At 41.9% G+C, this 20,540-nt stretch overlaps 1 protein-coding gene across 1 annotated transcript; it reads right to left on the reverse strand.

Annotated features, from left to right (window-relative positions):
- Positions 1 to 1,130: 1,130 nt before the first annotated feature.
- Positions 1,131 to 18,446, reverse strand: TRIM4 (tripartite motif containing 4). Its single transcript, XM_055339923.1, has 6 exons — positions 17,850 to 18,446; positions 12,875 to 12,970; positions 11,991 to 12,221; positions 7,397 to 7,419; positions 7,062 to 7,159; positions 1,131 to 3,670 (listed from the first exon to the last, which is right to left on the reverse strand). The coding sequence occupies exons 1-6, from the start codon at positions 18,240 to 18,242 to the stop codon at positions 3,084 to 3,086; spliced, it is 1,428 nt and encodes a 475-aa protein (XP_055195898.1). The 5' UTR covers positions 18,243 to 18,446; the 3' UTR covers positions 1,131 to 3,083.
- Positions 18,447 to 20,540: the final 2,094 nt, after the last annotated feature.

Genomic DNA, 20,540 nt, shown 5'->3' on the forward strand with positions numbered 1-20,540 from the left:
CTGAAAAGACTCCAGATCATGAAGAATTGAAGGGTAAACTGCCGATATCCAGATTCCAGAGGAGTTGTGACTTTCTCTGTTTCCTGAGAGTCTCTCTTGGCTCCAAAAATGGAGTCAATTGCTTATAAGTCATTGTTCCAAAACCTCTTATGAGTCTTCAGTTACCTTGGATTCTTCATTGTCTCCTTGCCACCTTTTCTGTGTGTGTGTCAGTTCATGCCCCCTTACACTTGCAACATATGAGATGTTTAAAGCAAGTGTTTAAAGCATTAAAGGTAACAATGTATTGGGCATTTATTGCCTGGAAAACAAGGTCTACTATTATAGTCTTTCACCATGCATTATATGACATGTTCCTTGAGGGTAGATACAGATTTTTCAAAATGTACAATGCAAACTCTATGGCAATGACTAAAAATGTTTTTAAAAGAAGTATATATAAGTAGAGGAAATAAAATGAATTTTATTTTTTAAAACATAATGAAATGAGGCGGCAGAAAACAGGAAAAATGAAACTAATAAAAAAACTAGCAAAACAATATATTTTTGTCCAGCTATATCAAACAGAAACTTTTTTTTTCTTTGCAATTTTATACCTTTATTTGACAATCAGTGGCTAGTTCTTACCCACATTAATTGCAGATTTTTGAAAGTTGTGACAAATACATAGGTTAAAATATATGGAGTTCGTTTGGTGAATCTTCATCCAATGTCTTTTGGACAACCACACACAGATATGGTATGGAACATTCCTTATTCCTTTGGGCCAATCAGCTTTGTTGAGCCTAGTGTCAATGTGCACTTGAGTTCCCATCTCCTTCATAGCAAATTCCCAGATTTCCTTGAGTGCTCAAGGAACATGCTTCTTGAAACCCATCCCATGGATGCTTGTAAATGTTGATGGTATATTCTCTTGCCACTACCTCTTTGGCAGAACAGCCCTTCTTCTCACTACCCTTCTTTGAGGGAGCCATTCTGCTGGACCAAGGTTGGAAAGAAACAATAATTTTTTTTTTCCTGATCACAGCAAGTGCCCTCTTTAATACCCATCACCTACCAGGCCTATCCCCTGCCCACCTCAAGCCTGAGTTTGTTCTTATCAAGATTCACTTATGGCTTAGTTCCCTCTCTCCTTTTTTTTTTCTTTTTAAGATTTTATTTATTTATTCATGAGAGACACACAGAGAGGCAGAGACATAGGCAGAGGGAGAAGCAGGCTCCCTGCAGGAAGCCCAATACGGGGCTCAATCCCTGGACCCCAGGATCACACCCTGAGCAAAAGGCACTCAACCACTGAGCCACCCAGGTGTCCCTCTCCTTTTTTTCTTTACCCTCTTCCCATATGTTCATGTTTTCTTCCATCTTCCGTGTCTTCACACAGCATTTCCATGCACAACGCAGACTGCCCTCTAATTATCACAGTCCCAGTCATATTGTATCAGGGCCCACCCTAATGACCTAATCTTAATTTCTAAATAAGGTCATATTCACAGATAGAACTTCATCATATCTTTTTGGAGGACACAATTCAACTCCTAACAGCAAGTACCTTGGAAAGTTAAGGAGAACTCAACAGAAATCATTAAATGAGGGGGTTGCTCAGGTGAAGAGGAAGACAAGCCAGGATGGATAAGAACATAGGAGGGGAGAAGAGATTAGGGAAGATGTTGGAGGTTTTGTAAGAAACCCTGTTAAGTCACTGCCAGAAAGTCTACTGAAAGTCTAGGAGGAAATATATTAAAATATTAGAAGTGGTGAGATTATCAGTAACTTTCAGCTTCTTTATATTTTTTGTATGTTCCAAATTTTATAAGTACATGACTTACCCAACCAGAGAGAAATAATCATTGTTTTAAAAATAACTACCCTGCATCTATTACAATCTGCTGAGAGCTTATAATGCAGGGAAGAAAGCTAAAATGCAGGAAAGTACATATACATGGAAAAAAACATGTAACAAAACAAAAACCTGAAATAAAGGTGATGCTGACCTATAATCTGCGCTCAATACTTACAAATAAACACAGACTAGAAAAGAGCACAGGCTTTTACTTCAGACAAATCTGGGTTTAATTCCAACACTCTCATCTGCCAGCTAAACAGTACTGAGTTCCTCCAAAGTTCTGTTTTCTTACTTGTAGAAAGAGGATTTTAATTTCCATCTCACACTGAGCTTCGCCAGGAATTGTGTGAGAGCATTACCGAAGAGGCCAGCACCACAGTGTGAATACTTCGCAAGTGTCTCCCAACATTTTAGGTGTGACATTAAAACCTTGCATATCCAATGTAAGAATCTGACAGATGAATACCATAATGAATACTTGAGGGCACAGATGTGGGTGGGCGAAGAACAGTAACAGCAAACGCAGGCAGAGTAAGGGAAGATCTCAACTTTCTGGTCCAGAAAAGTGAGGGGTATCGGTACTTACTGGAGAGAAGAATTACATGACTGAACAAAAGCAGAGTCTACAAATTTGTCAAATTTCAGGGACAGTGAAATAATCCTATACCAAAAGGCAACCTGGACTGCCTTATACAATAAGGGAGCAATCATCTCCTATAATAAGAAATTTCAGATTAAGGAAATTCCAATAGTCCAGCGATGCCAATGACCATGTTTTCTTCCTTTCCACTGTTACTGTGCTCTCCGCAGTTCCAAGACACCTGCTAACATCAGAAAAGGGGCTGTGTCTCCTCAAACACCTCTTCTTTAAAGCTATAAAATCTTTCCCCAGAAGCACCTTAGAAAATTTCTCATCCCAGCTCATTGGCCAGAATTGCCTCATGTGGGACTGGCTCTCCTGAAGCGCAGGGAAGGTGCCCATCAAACAGTTCAATTAGGAAGAACCAGAAGAGGAGGAGGGAAGTGGAGCAAGTGGCTGCTGGGAAGGCAACCAGTGGGGTCTGTCATCCCTGTCTATGCACAGCACACACACAAGGAGTGAACAAAACATGAAATGGAATGGAATGGACAGTACTGATGTGCTCCCTAGACCAGTATGTGGGAAGTGAGAGCAAAGGGCCAAGGGATGTATGTCTCTGGGCTGGGGTACGGGAGGAGATTCTTGGGCAGGAGAACCATCTCATTTCCCACCAGTCACTGCTGGGATGACTAAAGATGCTAATGGACTCAACCAAAAAAATGGTCGGAGGCGGGAGACCAGAGGGCAAGAGAAGGTGTGGAGATGCGTGCCATCTACAGCACTGTAGAAGGAAATGTCCCCAGCCCCAGAATCTAGGAAAACCCCCACCCGGTGAAGAGCAGGCTCTTGCTTGGTAGGACTTACAGGAGAGCTTGTTAGGGGCCAAAAGCCAGCAGAACTCCAACAAATAGCCCAGATTCCTACATGGGGGGACATTTTTGAACCATCTGCAAGCCCCATGACGTCCTCCCGACACACCCCCACAGCAATCTCCAGGCTATCTCGGTTCTCAACTTCCCAGTAATGTCTCCCTGAAATGAAAACGTTTTTTCCCAAAACACAGGGTAAGTGCTGAAATCTTTCCACAAACTCTGTGTTCTTCTGAGGGTTCCTCCATCCACTAACATAGCTCCACGCTGAAGAAAGCAATGGCCAAGAACTGGCTGATGCTCCATTCTTCACGTATCTCCCATCCTGGGAGAAGACAAGTTTGGGATGAGCTGTATCCACAGCTAGACTGATAGCCACTGCAGAGAAAACGAGAGCAGTGATTTATAATGCAATAGCTTACCACCAACCCTCCTCCAGAAATGCCCCTCTTCCAGCTTCAGTTCAGAACTTCTCCTAACAAGAACCGTCAAGGATGAGACTCCCCACTGCCTCTCAGCTCACCCTCAGCTGGGCCTAGCAGGCCACGAGGTGGCCTTATGCACAGTAAAATCTTCATTTCCCTTCTGCTCTAAACCACTAAGACCTAAAAACAGGAAGCTCATTATTTCATGGCCCCAAGTCTTCACAAACAGCATTAAATTGGGAGAAATGTTACCAACTTCTGCCTTGTTGAATCAGACCAGACCGAGATGGCTGATAGGATGGGGCTTTGCACTGGGACATGGAGGTGGCACTGTTAACAAGTTTTCCCCTCAATGCTCGCTGGGCATCTCCACAGGCACATAACAGATCACTCAAAACACAACTCACTATCCTAAGTCCCCTCCCATCCTCTTGGAACTCCTAGCCCTTACATGCAGATATCTTGTCTTCTGTATTCTCCGAGCTGTAAGAGCACTACCTCCACCTAAACACTTACACTTTGAAATCTTAAGGTTCTCTGACTCCTCTTTCCCTCTGACCCTGGATGGCTTATTCATCACCAAGACCTATCAATTTCACCTCTGAAATACCACTCAAGTTCTTTGCCTCCTCTCCATCCCAGTGCCACCATCTTCATTCAGTTTCAACATCCTCCACTTGAACTGTGTCTCTAGTTTCCTCCCTGGCCTCCCTGCCTCCCAAAGCTCTTTCCTCCCAGACTCTCCATGTCTCTCCAGTTTATTGAATTTTTTAAAAGATTTTATTTATGTATTCACGAGAGAGGCAGAGACACAGGCAGAGGGAGAAGCAGGCTCCCATCACTGAGCCACCCAGGTGTCCCAAGAGTTTTTTTTTTTTAATTAGGAATGGATGTTATGTTTTGATAAATGATTTTTCTACATCTACTGAGGTGTTCATATAGTTTTCCTTTTTTTTTTTTAGTTTGGTAATGTGGTGAATTACACTGATTTTTCCAATGTTAAACCAATCTTGCTTTTCTAGAAAAAAAACCCATTTGGTTGTGATGCATTATCTGTAAATATGGATAGGTTCAAATTGCTAAAATTATCTTCAGAATTCTTCTGTGTCCATGAGGGACACTTATCTATCGCCCTTTTCTCTTTATCTGATCTGGGTATCCTGATAATGCAGGCCAGGTAGAATGAATTGGGCATTCTTCCCTCTTCAGTTTTTTTTTGTTCAGAGCTCATGTAGAATGGATATTTCTTTCTTTTCTTTTCTTTTCTTTTTTTTTTTTTTTGAGATTTCTTTCTTAAGTATTTGGTGAATTCAGAGAAATGGAACATCATCCTTTTTTTTCCATTGTTAAGTATCATGTTCTTTTTTTTTCCTCTTCTTGCATCAAAATGTTCTCTTTACACTGGTTTAGGTATAGTTTCCCTCATATTTCTTGTGCTTAGGGCTTGTGAACTTACTGGATCTATAGACTTATGGTACTTACCAAATTTGGAAAATTTGGAGCTATTTCTTCAGATATTTTTCCTGTCTCATCCCCATCCCACTCATCTCTTCAGGAATCCCACTTACCACACATAAGGCTGCATAAGATTATCCCCCAGCTCACCAACACTCTTTTCATGGCTTAAGGTTTTTTCCTGTGTGTTTCATTTTGTAGTTTCCACTGATGCACCTTCAAATTCACTAACCATTTTTTCTGCAACATCTCATCACCTGTTAATCCCAATCAGTGTATTTGTCTCAATCACTGTAGTTTATCTCCAGAGGTTTGACTTGGGATTTTTTAGATCTCCCACGTCTCCAAATACTTCTTTACAGGATAGCAATAATAACTATATTAAAGTCCTTCTGTGTTTATGCTAACATTTGGGTCAATCCTGGGTCAGTTTCAATTATTCTCACTATGGGTCATGCTTTCCTACCTTTTTGCATGCCCAATAATCTTTGATTGGATGCCAGACATTGTAAATATACATTGTTAGGTGCTCATTTTTAAAAATTTTCTTGACCTTTGTCCTGGGATGCAGTTACTTTGAAATAATTTGATCCTTTTGGATCTAGTATTCATGATTTATAAGGTGGGTCCAAAGCAGTGCCCAGTGTAGGGTTAATTATTCACCACTAAGGAGGCAAGACTTTCCCAGGAATTAAGAGTCTTCTAGTTTCCCAGGAATTAAGAGTCTTCTAGTGTGGCTGCTAGGAACAGGCTTTGTTTAGGCCTTGTGGGAGCACCAGGAACTATTCCTTCTAATCATTTTTGGAAACGTCCTTTCTCAGTCTAAGATAGTTCTTCAAAAGCATTTGCTGGTCAGTGGTCATTACTCTGCTGAAAATTCAGGGGGCACCTCTGTAGATCATCGCCCTCTGGATGGCTCTCTCCTCGCCAGTCCTCTGCAAGCTCTCACTGCTTTGTTTTCCCTGGAAGCCGTTCCATTCCTCAACCTGGCTCCACCTCCCCTACCACTCCCTGTGATGGCCTGGAAGCTCTCTTAAGGCTGGAGAAAATCATACAGTTCATTTCATTTGTTTCACATTTCTTTGTCCTGTACTGCTTGATATCCAGGTTTGGGAAAATGGCTGTTTCATATACTGTATCTGTTTTATTTTTGTTTTTTTAGTTAGCTAAGTTTCAGGCTAAAGAGTAAATCCAGTCCCCAATATGTCATCTTAGCTGGAAGTAGACATCCACCATATGGTTCTTCATCAGGGATGTGGATGTGCCTGTGTAGCTTTTACAACACCTACACGCCTTGGCACTTCCCTGGAGATCCAATAAGTTTATCTTCAGACTTTCCTATACTCACCATCTCAACAAGCTCCTGCCTTTCCCCACAATGCACCTTATGGCCTAGTCACATTGGATACCCTCCCCTCCACTTTCTCCATACCTTAGCTCATGCTGCTCCCTCTACTTACAAGAATGTACCTCCATTTTCCACTTGACAAACACCTATTCATCCCTCAAATCTCAGAATAATGTCACCTCTGTATGAAAACTCCCCACTTCCCCTGCAACAGAGTTCTTTCTCTGACTTCCATATTTTATTTATACCATGATAAACAGTAGATCCCACAATGGTACAGTAAGTGATAGGAGTCTGTCTTTCTAGTTTGCTTAAATTCTTAGAATCAGTCTTTTCCTTTTTGTATCGCAAACACCTTACAACACAGGGTAACATGTTAAGTGAATGCTTCTTGAATGAAGCATATACCCATGTATTCTAGTTACCACCATTCCTCCTGACCCTCTTGCTGGCTGCATGTTCTGTTTCCTCTCTTTTCTAGATTTTTCTCATTGCTTATTCTCTTATTTTAAAGATTTCTGGGAGCTCCAACCATGCTTACCTTGGAATTGCTTCAGCATTTCCTTCATCATTGGTATCTGGCACACAGTCTTCATCTTTAGAATTTCAGGGGAATAGTTCACATCCTGGTTCTCACTCCTAAGGAAGGCACAGAAGCCTGCTCTTCTTCAGAGAAAACTCGGGCAGCCAAGGCCCCAACTCCCACTGAAGGTTCCAAGCCCAAAGCTCAGATCACTGCTCTCCCACCCGCCCCTTGTGAAAGTTAGTGGTAGAACTCCTCCACCCAGACTCTCAAGGTGTACCCACACCAATCTATGGAGCCCAGGCCTATTTCTCCCCTGACTCAGGCCACCATGAGAAAGCAGCAGCTCATACCTGTTCAACACATCTTTTGGATTCTGTGAAGAGAATAAAAATATAATTAAGTTACATCCCCTCCTCTTGAGATCTGGTACTCAACTCTGTGAGTGGACACTTTTCTGTCAGTCACTTTTGTTAATGTCACATATAACCTCATGCTGCCAAAACGAATGCATTGAACACATGGTGTCTTTTTTCTCACATGACCCCTCTGCACTGTTTCGACATTATTAACCAATCCCTTCCTTGAAACTCTATTCTTTTTCCTTTGGCATCATGATGCTAACTCTCTCCTGGCTTTTTGCCTACTTCTCCATATTCTCTTTCAACCACAGACAGTTACAAGTGTTGGTGAGGATGTCGTGGGAATACAAAATGGTACAGCCACATTGGAAAACAGTTTGGCAGTGTAACAAATTAAATATAAATACATGATACAATCCAGCAATTCTGCTCCTACCATCTACCCAAGAGAAATAAATGCATATGTCCACACGAAGAATGGCAGGTGAATGTTCACAGTAGTATCATTCATAATAGCCAAAAGTGGAAACAACCCAATGTCCATCAATTGGTGAACAATCAACAAAATGTGGTATATACTATAATAAAATACTATTCAGGAATAAAAAAAGGAATACAAATATAATACTAATAAATGCTACAACATGAATGATCCTCAAAGACATTATAAATAAAAGATTCCATAGACAAAAAAACTACACACTGTAGGACTCTGTTTATATATTTAGAAAAGGGTACTCTATGGAGTCATAAAGTAGGTTGTCTGAGATTGGAAGTAGGAACAGAGATTAACTATAAACAAGCACAAAGTAGGCTGCATGGGTGGCTCAATCAGTTAAGCATCTGCCTTCTGCTCAGGTCATGATCCTGGTCTCCTGGGATAGAGCTTCACATAGGCTCCCTGTTCAGCAGGGCTCCCTGCTCCCTCTCCCTCTGTTTCTCTCTCCCTCTCTCAAATAAATAAATAAATAAAAATCTTTTAAAAATAAAAAATAAACAAGCACAGAGTGATCTTATTGGGGTGTTTGAAATACTCTACAACTGGACTTTGGTAAGGTTTCCACAACTTGGTAAAGTTGTAAAAAGTCACTTATTTAATTATAAAAAGTACACTTAAAGTGGATGAATTACAAGGTATATACATTATACCTCAAGAAAGCTTTAAAAAAAAAGTATGAGAATGGTTAATTGCCACATGAAAAAACACTCAACCTCATTAGGCATTAGGGAAATGCATCTACCTTTTCTGGGGGAGAGAAAGGGTGCTGACTGAGGACCTGAGATAACATTACACACCATCCAGGATGGCCAAAATTAAAGAACTGACGATTTTAAGTACTGCCTAGTATAGAGAGCAACTGGATCTCTCACATATTGCAAGTCACAGTGTAAACTGGTGCAACCACTTTGGAAAATAGTTTGTTATAGCAAAGCTGAACCAACATATATGCCCTGTGACTAGGAATTGCTTTCAAAGATACACAACTGGTAGAAATGTGGACATACGTGCATCAAAAAGTCATGTTCATATCTTGCTTTTTTAATTAACAGTAAAAACTTTTAGAAACAACCCAAATTTTGCTAACAGTAAAATGAATAGTAGATTTTGGTATATTAATACAATGGAATACTATACAGCAGGGTTTTTCAACCTTGGCACTATTAACATTTTAGGCTGGATAAATCTTTGCTGGGAGCTGGATGGGAGGCATGTTCTGTGCATTATAGGATACTTAGGAGCATCCATGGCCTCTTCATACCAGATGTTGGTAGGAGTCCCCCCCCCCCACCCCCCAAGTTGTGACAACCAAAAATGTCTCCAGCACTGCCCCGAAGGAGCAAAATCACTCCTGGTTGGGAAATACTACACAGTGAGGAAACAAATTGCCATCTACAGTGACATGGGTTAATTTCACAACATAATGGTAAGCAAAAGCAGCACATACTGAAACTCTTATTCAAAAACAGGCAAAATGAAACCATGTGAGAAGTCTGGAGGAAGAGCACCCTCACAGAGAAGCATAGGGGTGGAGGGCAGGGCATCTGGCAGGCTACTCGTGTTCTATTACTTGACTAGGCTGGTGGTTTCATGGATGGATCCCTTGGTGATAATCTGTCAAGTTTATGATTTATACATTTTTATCTACAGATATTATACTTAAAATGTTTTTAAACATGTTTATTGTATTATGACAATAAAATCAAGGCTGTCTGAATCTGTGGACACAAACAATACTTAAAGGTAAAAATATAGCTTAAAAACATTTACCAGCAAATGAAAGGGTCAATGTAGATAAGCTAAGCAGGCCAGCTTCAGAGGCTGAGAAAGAGCTAGAGCTATGGAGCAAACCCAAGAACTAATAAAATAATAATAAAAACAAGAATTTCAGGTATTGATGATTAAACTGCAGCATTACTTATAGTGGTAATAGTGTTAGGGCAACTTGGATTTCTATCACTGGAAGAAGGAACTGGCAAAGTGTGGTAGATGGACATGTAAACCCAATGTATATATGACAACAGGAATGGATCTTAGAAACATAGTGTCCAAGGAAAAAAACAAGAGATCCAATGCAACAAGATTAAATTGTTGCATAAATTAAAAATACGTAAACCAAAGCAATACTGTGTGTTATGCAAGAAAACATTCAAATAAAAAGACAAAAATTAGGTACAACAGTATAGTTTTTATGATGTTCCTATAGTTTGTTTGTTTGTTTGTTTTGTTTTGTTTTGTGACTACAGTTCTAAGAATGGAATTAACTAATGGGCTAAAAATTAAGGAATAAAGGAATAAATACATAGATGGGTGAAAGAATCGGTAAAATAAGTTCTTTTAGGCCCTGAGACTCTATCATCTAGTTCTATCTTCTTTAATCATTTCCCTACCTTGCCCTTATATCGGTTGATATATTTTTGGTAAGCATTCTGCTCGTTCATGTGTACCTATGAGGTTTCAGATTCTGAGTAGATATTAAACCTATATTGAAAAAAAAAATGTTTACATGTGTTATCCTACGTTTGGATATGTAACTGGAACTTCACAGCTCAAGCAAGTTACAAAAGTTCTAGACAATTCCTGGAAATCTTTACACTTAGATGACATATAACACCCTGCTAGTGATTTCTTGCTGAAAATAACTGGTGAGTGGGTCCATGTGTCTCTCTTTCTTAAAGGTAGAACATTGTCTCCTAATGAGAGAGAAAAAAAAAGTAATCATAGACTGAAGGGTCCTTCAATAGTTCTTTCCTCTTCAGAGACATCATATGGAGAAAGGAGAGGTTCTGAGGGATCTAAGACCAAAGGTGAATTATCTCAGCAGTAAAAAAAGAAGATGGTCACAAATGTTGAATCCTATCTGAAAACTGAAATAGTTATAAGGACACTTGACCTGCTGAGGATATAAAGGTAAAGATTAACTCCAAGAAAGGACTATTGATAATAAACTGGCTTAATGTCCCAAATCTAAGTGTTAATGAATTACTTTTTACTTTCTTTTTTTTTTTTTAAGTAGGCTCCACACCCAATGTGGGGCTTGAACTCCCAACCTTAAGAGTCGCTACTGACTGAGCCAGCCAGACACCCTGAGTGCTAATGAATTAGAATTATAACCTTTTAAAGGTTGCCAGATATTAGAAAGTATTTAAATATACCAAAAATAAATAAATAAATAAATAAACAAACAAATAAATAAATAACAAAATAATAAATGAATATACCAATCAAAATCTGGAGCTAAGAGCAAAGATATTATCAAGCTATGATAGTAATGATTAAAAATTAGTAAGAAAAATTTATCTTAAAATCTGTTGACACAGTTATCTACTTTGTGATTTTAGGGTTTTTTGCTTTACTATTTTTTATTTATTTATTTTTTTAATTTTTATTTTATTTTATTTATTTATGATAGGCACACAGTGAGAGAGAGAGAGGCAGAGACATAAGCAGAGGGAGAAGCAGGCTCCATGCACCGGGAGCCCGATGTGGGATTCGATCCCGGGTCTCCAGGATCGCGCCCTGGGCCAAAGGCAGACGCCAAACCGCTGCGCCACCCAGGGATCCCATGCTTTACTATTTTTAACAAAGAATTATAAATGTACACAAAAAGGGTGCCTGGGTGGCTCAGTCAGTTAAGCATCTGCCTTTGGCTCAGGTCATGATCCCGGGATCCTGGGATCAAGCCCCACGTTGAGCTCCCTGCTCATCCAGGAGTCTGCTTCTCTCTCTCCCTGCCTGCTGCTCCCTCTGCTTGTGCTCTCTCTGTCAAATAAAGAATTAAAATCTTAAATAAAAAATAAATGTATAAATAAGATGAATGAAAAGTCTTAGATGTGCCTCAGATCCTAGGCAAACTATTAGACCAAGTGAATGTAGGCATCTCATAATACCTGAGCTCAGCATACCTTTCATGTTAATTTCCTTTGCAAGGTGAATCTTCAACTCTTTAATTGTACAATGACAGTAGTAATGCAATTATCAACAGTGAGAATACACTTCTATTAAACCCACTCACCAGGAAAGACATTCTGCTCTAAAGACCAGGGCAGCTGGGCGAGCAGTGTTAACCAAACCCTCCCGTCTCACCTGAAGCAACACGAGGGTGGAGCTCTGGCTCTTCTCTCTGATCTCTAAAATGAGCTGCTTCAAGGAAGTAATTATCTGATGGAGCTTTAACATGTTCTCATCGTGTTTCTTATTCATCTCTGCTTCTTCCTCACTTAGTCTCTGAAGAAATAGTTGTTCTTCTTCAGTCAGGAAGAGGTGCAGTTTTGCAAACTCCACGCTGAGTCTCATTCGCTGACTCTTCACCTTCTCCTAGAGCCACATGAGATTCATTCAGTCCTTGTTCTGTCTGGCCTGCTCCTCAGTTCCATGCATGCGACTCCCCAACCATCCCTGGCGCTTGCATCCTAATCACTCCTCCAGAAAGCTCCTGCCCGCCCTCTGCAAGTTTCTGCTAATCTATTTATACCCTACTTGGCATCTTTGGACTGGCCTATATAGTATTAGTTCATTCTTTGTAACCTTTGAGTCTCTACTGCTGGTGGCAATGCCTTATTTGTATACTTTGTAAACTAAAATACACTTTTGCATCTCTTCGTTGGTTTAGCCTCCAGAACACCTACAATTTAGTTTCGTTAAAACTTTGGGTGGGCATGTATGCATGCACCTCGTGCCTCCCAACTAGACTAGTATCTCTGAAAGCAAAGCCAATTTCCTTTCCACAGTGCCATGGACCCAAACCAACTACAACCTAGGGAGTATACTTAGGAAAAAGTGGGAAGGAGAAAACATTTCCTTAGAGACATGGGGATGAAGTATGTGAAACTCCCATCGCCCAAAGCCACAGGTCAGCAGAGACAGACACTTTCTGTTCTATCACTTTATCTTCAGGGAGACTCACAACTCTTCCCAACAATACCAAAGGGCCCCAGGGGCAAGAAATGCCCAACAGCTTCTGCTATTACCTTCCACTCGGCAGCATTCTTCACTTCCATGTCCTGTAAATGCATGGCTTTCTTTATCTTGTCCTTCAGACTACACTGAGTCTTACAAAGCTTGTCCTGCCGGCAGAAACACATATCAGAGAAATCATCTCCCCCAGCATCCTGATTGTTCAAGAGCTAAAACTCACCTAATACAAACAGGAAATGAAATTGAGAAAATGTGGAAGACAGTTACAGACTTAGGCATAAAAAGTATTCTGATCTGAAATCTTCCTAACACTATATAGAGTCTGCCTACTAAGCTGGCAAAAAATGAAAACTATTAGAGGATTAATAAATGTCTAATATTGGCAAGGGAGGCCTCTGACACTATAATAGTAGGAGATTTTTGTAAAAAGTTGCCATCTTTTTGAAGGGCAACCAGCAGGATTTAGAATCATTTAAAATGTGCATAATCCTACTTCCAATAATCTGTCCAATGAAACACTGGTAAAAATAATCAGTATGTATAGGAACATGCATTGCAGCATTATTCATTATCCATCAATGGGGAATTATGAAATAAATTATGGCATATTGATACTCTATACCACTCTCAGGCAGCTCTCTATATACTGACATGCTATCTTTTTTTTTTTTTTTGTATATTTTTTATTGGAGTTCGACCTGCCAAGATATAACACCCAGTGCTCATCCCATTAAGGCTGATGCTATGCTATCTTATGTTAAAAAAAAACAAAACAAAACAAAAAAACTAAGCTGCAAGACAATAGTATCATATAATTCTGTATTTATTTTTTTAAGATTTATTTATTTGAGAGAGAGGGGGCATGTGTGAGCAGGGAAAGAAGCAGAGGGAAAGAAGAGCATGCAGATGCCCTACTGAGCATGGATCCCTCCACCCGGCTCAATCCCACTATCAGGAGACCATGACTTGAAATGAAATCAAGAGCCAGGGATCCCTGGGTGGCGCAGCAGTTTAGCGCCTGTCTTTGGCCCAGGGCGCAATCCTGGAGACCCGGGATCGAATCCCACGTTGGGCTCCCGGTGCATGGAGCCTGCTTCTCCCTCTGCCTATGTCTCTGCCTCTCTCTCTCTCTCATTCTGTGTGACTATCATAAATAAATAAAAATTAAAAAAAAATTAAAAAAAAGAAAAGAAATCAAGAGCCAGACGCTCAACCAATGATTGAGCCACTCAAGTGCCCCTATGTGTGTGTGTGTTTGTATTTAAATAGAAATGTGGAAAAATATATATCTAATTATTATTAACCCTGGTTATTTCTGGGGAATAGAAATGGCTTGGAAATTGGGCAAAATTTAGTCCAAGGAGGACTAAAATTTTTATAAATTTGTCTTGTTTGATTTTCTACAAAAGGCATATACCATTTTGTAATTTAAAAACCTGAGGGAGCTTTAAAAAATAAAAGGAATTAACCAAATGGGCTATGGAGGGGCGGCACCCGGAAGACAGAAGCAGGCAGGTTCAAGGCGTGCACACACGGGAGGAAAACCAGCAGGAACTGGCTACCAAAGGGCTGCAGGAGAAAGGAGTCCAGATTCAGCCCCTGGGTTCCGGCTTGACCCCTAGGACTGTGGGCTATTTACCAAATTAGGTAATACGGGGAAATGAGTGGTATGTAAATAGAAGGTGAAAAATTATATTCAACTTGAATAAACTGAGTTTGAGCTGTGTGGAGGACATCCGAATCGGGACAGTTAGCAGTTAAGGGTCAAGAAAGAGATCTAAGGGGCGCCTGGGTGGCTCAGTCAGTGAAGTGCCTGCCTTTGGCTCAGGTCATGATCCTGGAGTGCTGGGATCGAGTCCTGCATGGGGCTCCCTGCTCAATGGGGAGTCTGCTTCTCCCTCTCTCTCTGCTCCTCTCCCCTTCGTGTGTGTCCACAAAAAGACCTGTATGAGAATATATCAGCTTCATTCATAAGAACCAAAAACTGGGAACAGCCCAGGTATGCAGTGATTGAAAGATAAACCAACTGTGCTATGTTCATATAACAGAATATGACTCAGTAGCAAAAAGTTACAGGCTACTGATCACACAAAATGGGCGAATATCAAACTAATGCTGAGCAAAAGGAACCTATATAGAGGAGTACAGACAATACGATTCCATTTATATGAAGTTCCAGAACAACAGGCTAAACTAATCTTCAGTGGAAAAAATTAGAACTGTGGTTGCGTGGGGGGGGAGAGAGCAGAGATTAACTGGGAAAGAGGGTGGAGGAGCTTTCTGGTGTGATGATAATGGTCTTTTATATATATATATATATATATATATATATATATATATATATATGATTTATTTCTTTCTTTTATTTGTTTGTTTGTTTATTTATTTATTTTATTCATGAGAGACACACAGAGAGAGAGAGAGAGAGAGAGAGAGAGAGAGAGAGAGAGAAAGGCAGAGACACAGGCAGAAGAGACAGGCTCCATACAGGGAGCCTGATGTGGAACTGGATCCTGGGTCTCCAGGATCACACCCTGGACTGCAGGCAGCGCTAAATTGCTGCGCCACTGGGGCTGCCCTATGTATATAAGATTTTATTTTTAAGTAATTTCCAATGTGGGGCTCAAGCTTACAACCCCAAGATCAAGAGTCACATCTTACACTAACTGAGCCAGTCAGGCACCCTGGTATCATTCTTTATCTTGAGGATTTAAGGTGCCCAGGTGTGTGCATTTGTCAAAGCTCAGCAAACATATACTAAAGATGTGCATATTTAATTGTATTGTTACTTCAAAAAACACCACAAACAAACATTAAGTGTGGTAGACAGTATGCATGCTAAAGTACAGGAGGAAGTCTGCAATTAATTTTAAATGCCTCAAAAGGAAACAGGAATTAATTGATGGATGCAGAGAAAAGACAGATGGACAGGTGATAAATGGAGTAAAATGCTAGTGGCAGAATGTAGATGCGGGTATACTTGTGTTACTATAAAATTCCTCCAACTTTCACATTTGCTTGGAACTTGCATATTAAAATGTTGAGGGGGATGAGATTAGGTTGTAAAGGGATTTATATAGTTCTGTTATACATCACAAAATCACCTGTGCTATTTTCTTTCTAATACAACACTTTCTAACCTTATGTAATCTATTTATCATCCCTAATTGTTAACTTAAATAGGCATATAACCTGCTACTTAGGAAGCTATTTCAAACAATTGTATTCATTTATCAATTATGTAACTGCTACTTTGTGATTACTATCAAATTTGATGTACATGGGAGGTCTGTAATCAGATTAGTTGTTCTGAATATGACCAAGAATTTTTTAAGTTTTCATTTTTGTTTAATAATGAAAAAAATAATCTTTTAAATAGCATTTTTCAGTTTTTAAAAAAAAAAAAAAAAACCCTTAACAATTCCAGCATGCACGAATTATCCTGTATCATTGGTTCTATTCCAAGACTGAATCCTGCCACAGCTGGAATATGAACAGCCTCCCCCACTCCCCCAAATAAAAATAAGAATTCCAGGATTAGAAAACTCGTTCCCCGCAATAACAGAAACTGCCACGAAGTGGCAGGAGAGCAACACCAAGCAGTTCTTCAACCCAAATTCCAGGCGTCCTCCCTCCCTCTACTCTCCAGAAGTACTGAGCAACTTCCAGGCCTCTTAGATTCATCACAAGCCATTCCAAGCCACCACACTGTTGAATATGCTGTTCCCTTCGCCTGAATATCCTCTCCCCTATGTAATGTACTCACCCTCCAAGAGTGAGTTTCTGTTCAACTTGGTGAAACCATTTCTCACTCTTCCCTGATCAACCTCAGACCTTTGATCTACTTGATACAAACTGGGGTAACTCATTCACACACTGAAATTTTTGGTCTACACGCTGCTGTCCCCTACAAGACAAGGCCTATGTCTTTCTTATCCGTTTATGTCCAGATCCTAGAACACCTGGCATATAGTAAGCATAAATAAATGTTACTGGGTGAAGGAATGGATGTATACTTTGTAGTGCCACTTGGCGTATCTCCTGTTTGTAATCAATTGATAAAACCGTACAGCATTTTATAGTTTACAAAACACTTGTATCATTCAACCCACGTATTCAACCAGTACTTACTAGATACCAAATCTGTTGGGAGACCACTGGAGTTACAGCATAGAAGGATATAGGACTACTCTGGAAAGGATGATCAAGGAAAGTCTTCAAGCTAAAAGCTAAAAAGATGTAAAGGACGGAAGGTGGAGGAGGTAAGAGAAAGAGAACAGGCTTGAAACAAAAGCAAGAAGGCAGTGTGGCTGGAGCAGAATTAAGATAAACTGATTTATTCAACTGAAACTCCTTAACCCATAAAATTGGCAGGACACATAATCCTCAAATTCAAACATTTAAGTGATTTTTCCCAAATGATGAAAGAAAGATCGTAACATACCCCTGCCTCATCATTCCAAGCCTGGCTTTTCCCAAAACATCAGTTGTCTGTTACACCTGTAACTATACATCTGTACTGTCCAATACAATACCCATTAGCCAGGTGAGCACCCAAAATGTGGACAGTCAACATAAACACAGACTGCAAAGGCCTATTATGAAAAACAAAAGTAAAATATCTTACTGATAATTTTCCATAGCGACTACTGTTGAATAACAGTCTGGATAATTGGGTTCAATAAAATATATTATTAAAATTAGCACCACCCATTTCTTTTTACCACTAGGAAAGTTTTATTATAAACGTGGCTCGCATCCTGGTTCTATAGGGCGACACTGATCTACACCCTCCCGGTATGACTGTCTTCAACTGGAGCTCCCAGGAGCCAGTACCTTGAAGATTCTCCGCAGACCCTCCCCATCCCAGTTTTAAGCCCAGCTCTGCGATCCGTCAATCGCTTTAAATTTGCACCCGGGGGCGGGAGGGGGTCGTCCTTATTCAGTGGGAATAGCGGCCACCTGGCGGGTCTCGAGGTCAACGTAAGCGTTCCCGAGACTACCGCAGCCCCGCCACGGCCGGCTCACCCGGTAGCTGCTGAAGGCCTCGTCGATGGGCGCCATGGTGTGCGCCTGGTGCTCCTGGGACTCCCTGCACACCAAGCACACGGGCCGCTGGTCTTCCTCGCAGAAGAGCCGCAGCGCTTCCCGGTGGCGGCCGCACTGGCCGGGGGGCACGGGGCCCTGGCGGCGGCGCCGCGTCTTCTCCGTCAGCCGGGCCAGGGCCCAGTTGGGCCGCAGCGAGGCGGGCGGCGACAGATGGCGGCACTCGGGGCAGGGGAACGAGCCACCGCCCGGCGCCCAGCTGCGGTGCAGGCAGCCGCGGCAGAAGTTGTGGCCGCACTCGATGGACACCGGCTCCTCGAAATAGTCCAGGCAGATGGAGCAAGTCAGGTCCTCCTGCAGGTCCTCGGCTTCCATGCCGCCTCTCTGTCCCGGGGTCGGGCTCTGTGTCGGACGCCAGGCGCGGGCACGGCCGGCTGGCTGGCTGCGGGCGGCCGGAAGGGGGCAGTGCGGGAGCTCCGCGCCCGAGGCTCGGGTCCCGCCCTCCCTCGTGCGCGCCCGCTGCGGAGCCTGGGCACGAGCCTGGCTGCTGCGGTGTTTCCGCGACGCGAGGGCGTTGCAGGGCTGCCCGGGCCTGGCCGCGGGGCACGACGGGACGCTGGCTGCCCTCGGGCCAACCATAGAGATGCGGAACTGGCTCCGGGAACGCCTAGAGCGGACGCGCGGAGTCCTGGCGAGCCGCAGCCGGAAGAGCCGAGCGGGGAGGCACTAACGAGTCTTTCCTTCCTTCGCGTCGGGGAGATGGGATTCGCGTCTGCCCCCGGCTCGGGGAGGCTTAAGTTCCGACGTCCTCGGAGAGCTGCAACCCGGGCGGGTTCTCTGGGCGTGCTGCAGCCCCGGGCCTGGAGGACCACAGGGATCTGTGCAGCTGGGCCTGGAGTGGGGACGAAGGAGGCGCAGGGCGGTTAAGCTCGCGCTCCCTGAAGTCGGTTCGTTTCAGTCAGCCTTGGTTCTCGGTGTCCAGCCCCAAGGCTAGTTGAGCTCTTGGAAAGGCAGGATTTTCTACTGTGAAGCCCACATATTCTCCGGGTGTTGGAGGGGCCAGGTGAATTGAAGAGCCAGTATTCGGAGAGGCCCCCAGGAAAGGGAGTGTTTAGCCCCCTCGAGCTCGTGGGGAGATGGCTGTTTACCCCGCTTCAGCCTGATTTCCCTCTCTTTCCAAGCACCGGAGACAAACACCAGGTCAAAGAAGTTCATTCTTAGAGCATGGAACACACTCACCCAGCGCAAATAGGGCTTCTAACACTTGTCAGGGTCAAGAATTTTGGGTTAGATGGTGTTACCCAGATAGAAGACTTCCCACCAGTTTGGTGGTTCAACTCTCAGTAGTAGGTCTGTGTGTATGGGATGCTCTAAGCCAACTAGGGGTGACCTGCTGGTGGATCTACCTAACATACTGGAAAGGAGCAGGTCTAGCTGCAGCCCCAGCTGCTGGAGCATTCTCGACCCTCCTACCTGAGGAGGTGAAGACCAGGGTGCCAGAACATAGCCTGGAGAGTGGAGCTGCACCTGTCATAAGGAGGACATCATGAACAGTCTGATAGGACCAGGAAAGGAAATCAGTTGTTTCGGGTGGGAATGGTTAAGATTCCGAAGCATGGCTATAGCCTTTGTGATACCCAACGTGAAGAGTAACCATTTTGCTCTCAAGAAACATCCATGGAGGCTTTCAACAAACAACATGCTTCCCTTTTTCAGAGAATTGTCTCTTTCCCTTCATAGGATTTTTTATTTTCCTCTTCTCACTCTATTCTTATGAATGAAATTTTTAAATTCTTCTTGTGTCTCAATATCAGATACTGCCTTTCCATAATATGCTCAGTGAGTAGTTACTGAATGTCCAGTTAAATGACTTAAAAAGGGGGTTCCTGTGATCTCTGTGTTGGGGTTTTTGACAAAAGTCCGACAGAATATCTACTTTTTTGGGTTTTTATACAACTAATAAATGCATATTCTTTGAAAATTGGAATACTGTATTTTTTATTTATTTTTATTTTTTAGTACTTATTCAAGTATAACCGACTTACAATGGTACATTAGTTTCAGGGCTACAGCTTAGTGATTCAGCAATTCTGTACATTACTCAGCTCTCCCCACGAGAAGTGTAATCACCATCTGTCCCCGTACAAAGTTATTACAATAATACTGATTCTATGGAATACTGTAAGGAGAAGAATCTGAGTCTTAATATAAACTAAGCAGGAAGAAGTGGTCTCATCAGTTACTGATTTACTGATTTTTTACCATGAATGTAATGTAAGTGTGTATGTGTCTGTATGTCTGCCTATGTATTGAGTGGCAAACAATGTCCCATGACACCTTAAGGTCCTTATGGCTTCTATCCTGCCATACTTCTTTTTTTTTTTCTATCCTGCCATACTTCTGAGATGAACTTCCTTCTTTACTGAAAATACTGAGGATTGCTAAGTCGCAGTTTTATTCATATGGAATTTCAAGGGACCCCAAATAGCCAAACAACCTTGAAAAAGAAGAACAAAGCAAAAGGATTCATACTTTCCAATTTCAAACCTTACTACAAAACTACAGCAATCAAAACATGTGATACTAGAGTAAGAGTAAAAATACAGATCAATGGAATAGAATTGAGAGTCCAGAAATAGTGCTATATATGGAAAAGCAACAGATTTTCAACAA

The sequence above is a fragment of the Nyctereutes procyonoides genome, unplaced genomic scaffold (assembly GCF_905146905.1).
Source record: "Nyctereutes procyonoides isolate TBG_1078 unplaced genomic scaffold, NYPRO_anot_genome, whole genome shotgun sequence".
Taxonomy (NCBI): Eukaryota; Metazoa; Chordata; class Mammalia; order Carnivora; family Canidae; genus Nyctereutes; species Nyctereutes procyonoides.

Coding starts and splice junctions, on each gene's coding strand:
- TRIM4 (XM_055339923.1), bottom strand. CDS start 18,242: ATGGAAGCCGAGGACCTGCAGGAGGACCTGACTTGCTCCATCTGCCTG. Junction 12,971..17,849: donor AGGCCTTCAGCAGCTACCGG/GTGAGCCGGCCG, acceptor TTCTGCCGGCAG/GACAAGCTTTGTAAGACTCA. Junction 3,671..7,061: donor AATGCTGAAGCAATTCCAAG/GTAAGCATGGTT, acceptor TTTTCTCTGCAG/TGGCTATCAGTCTAGCTGTG.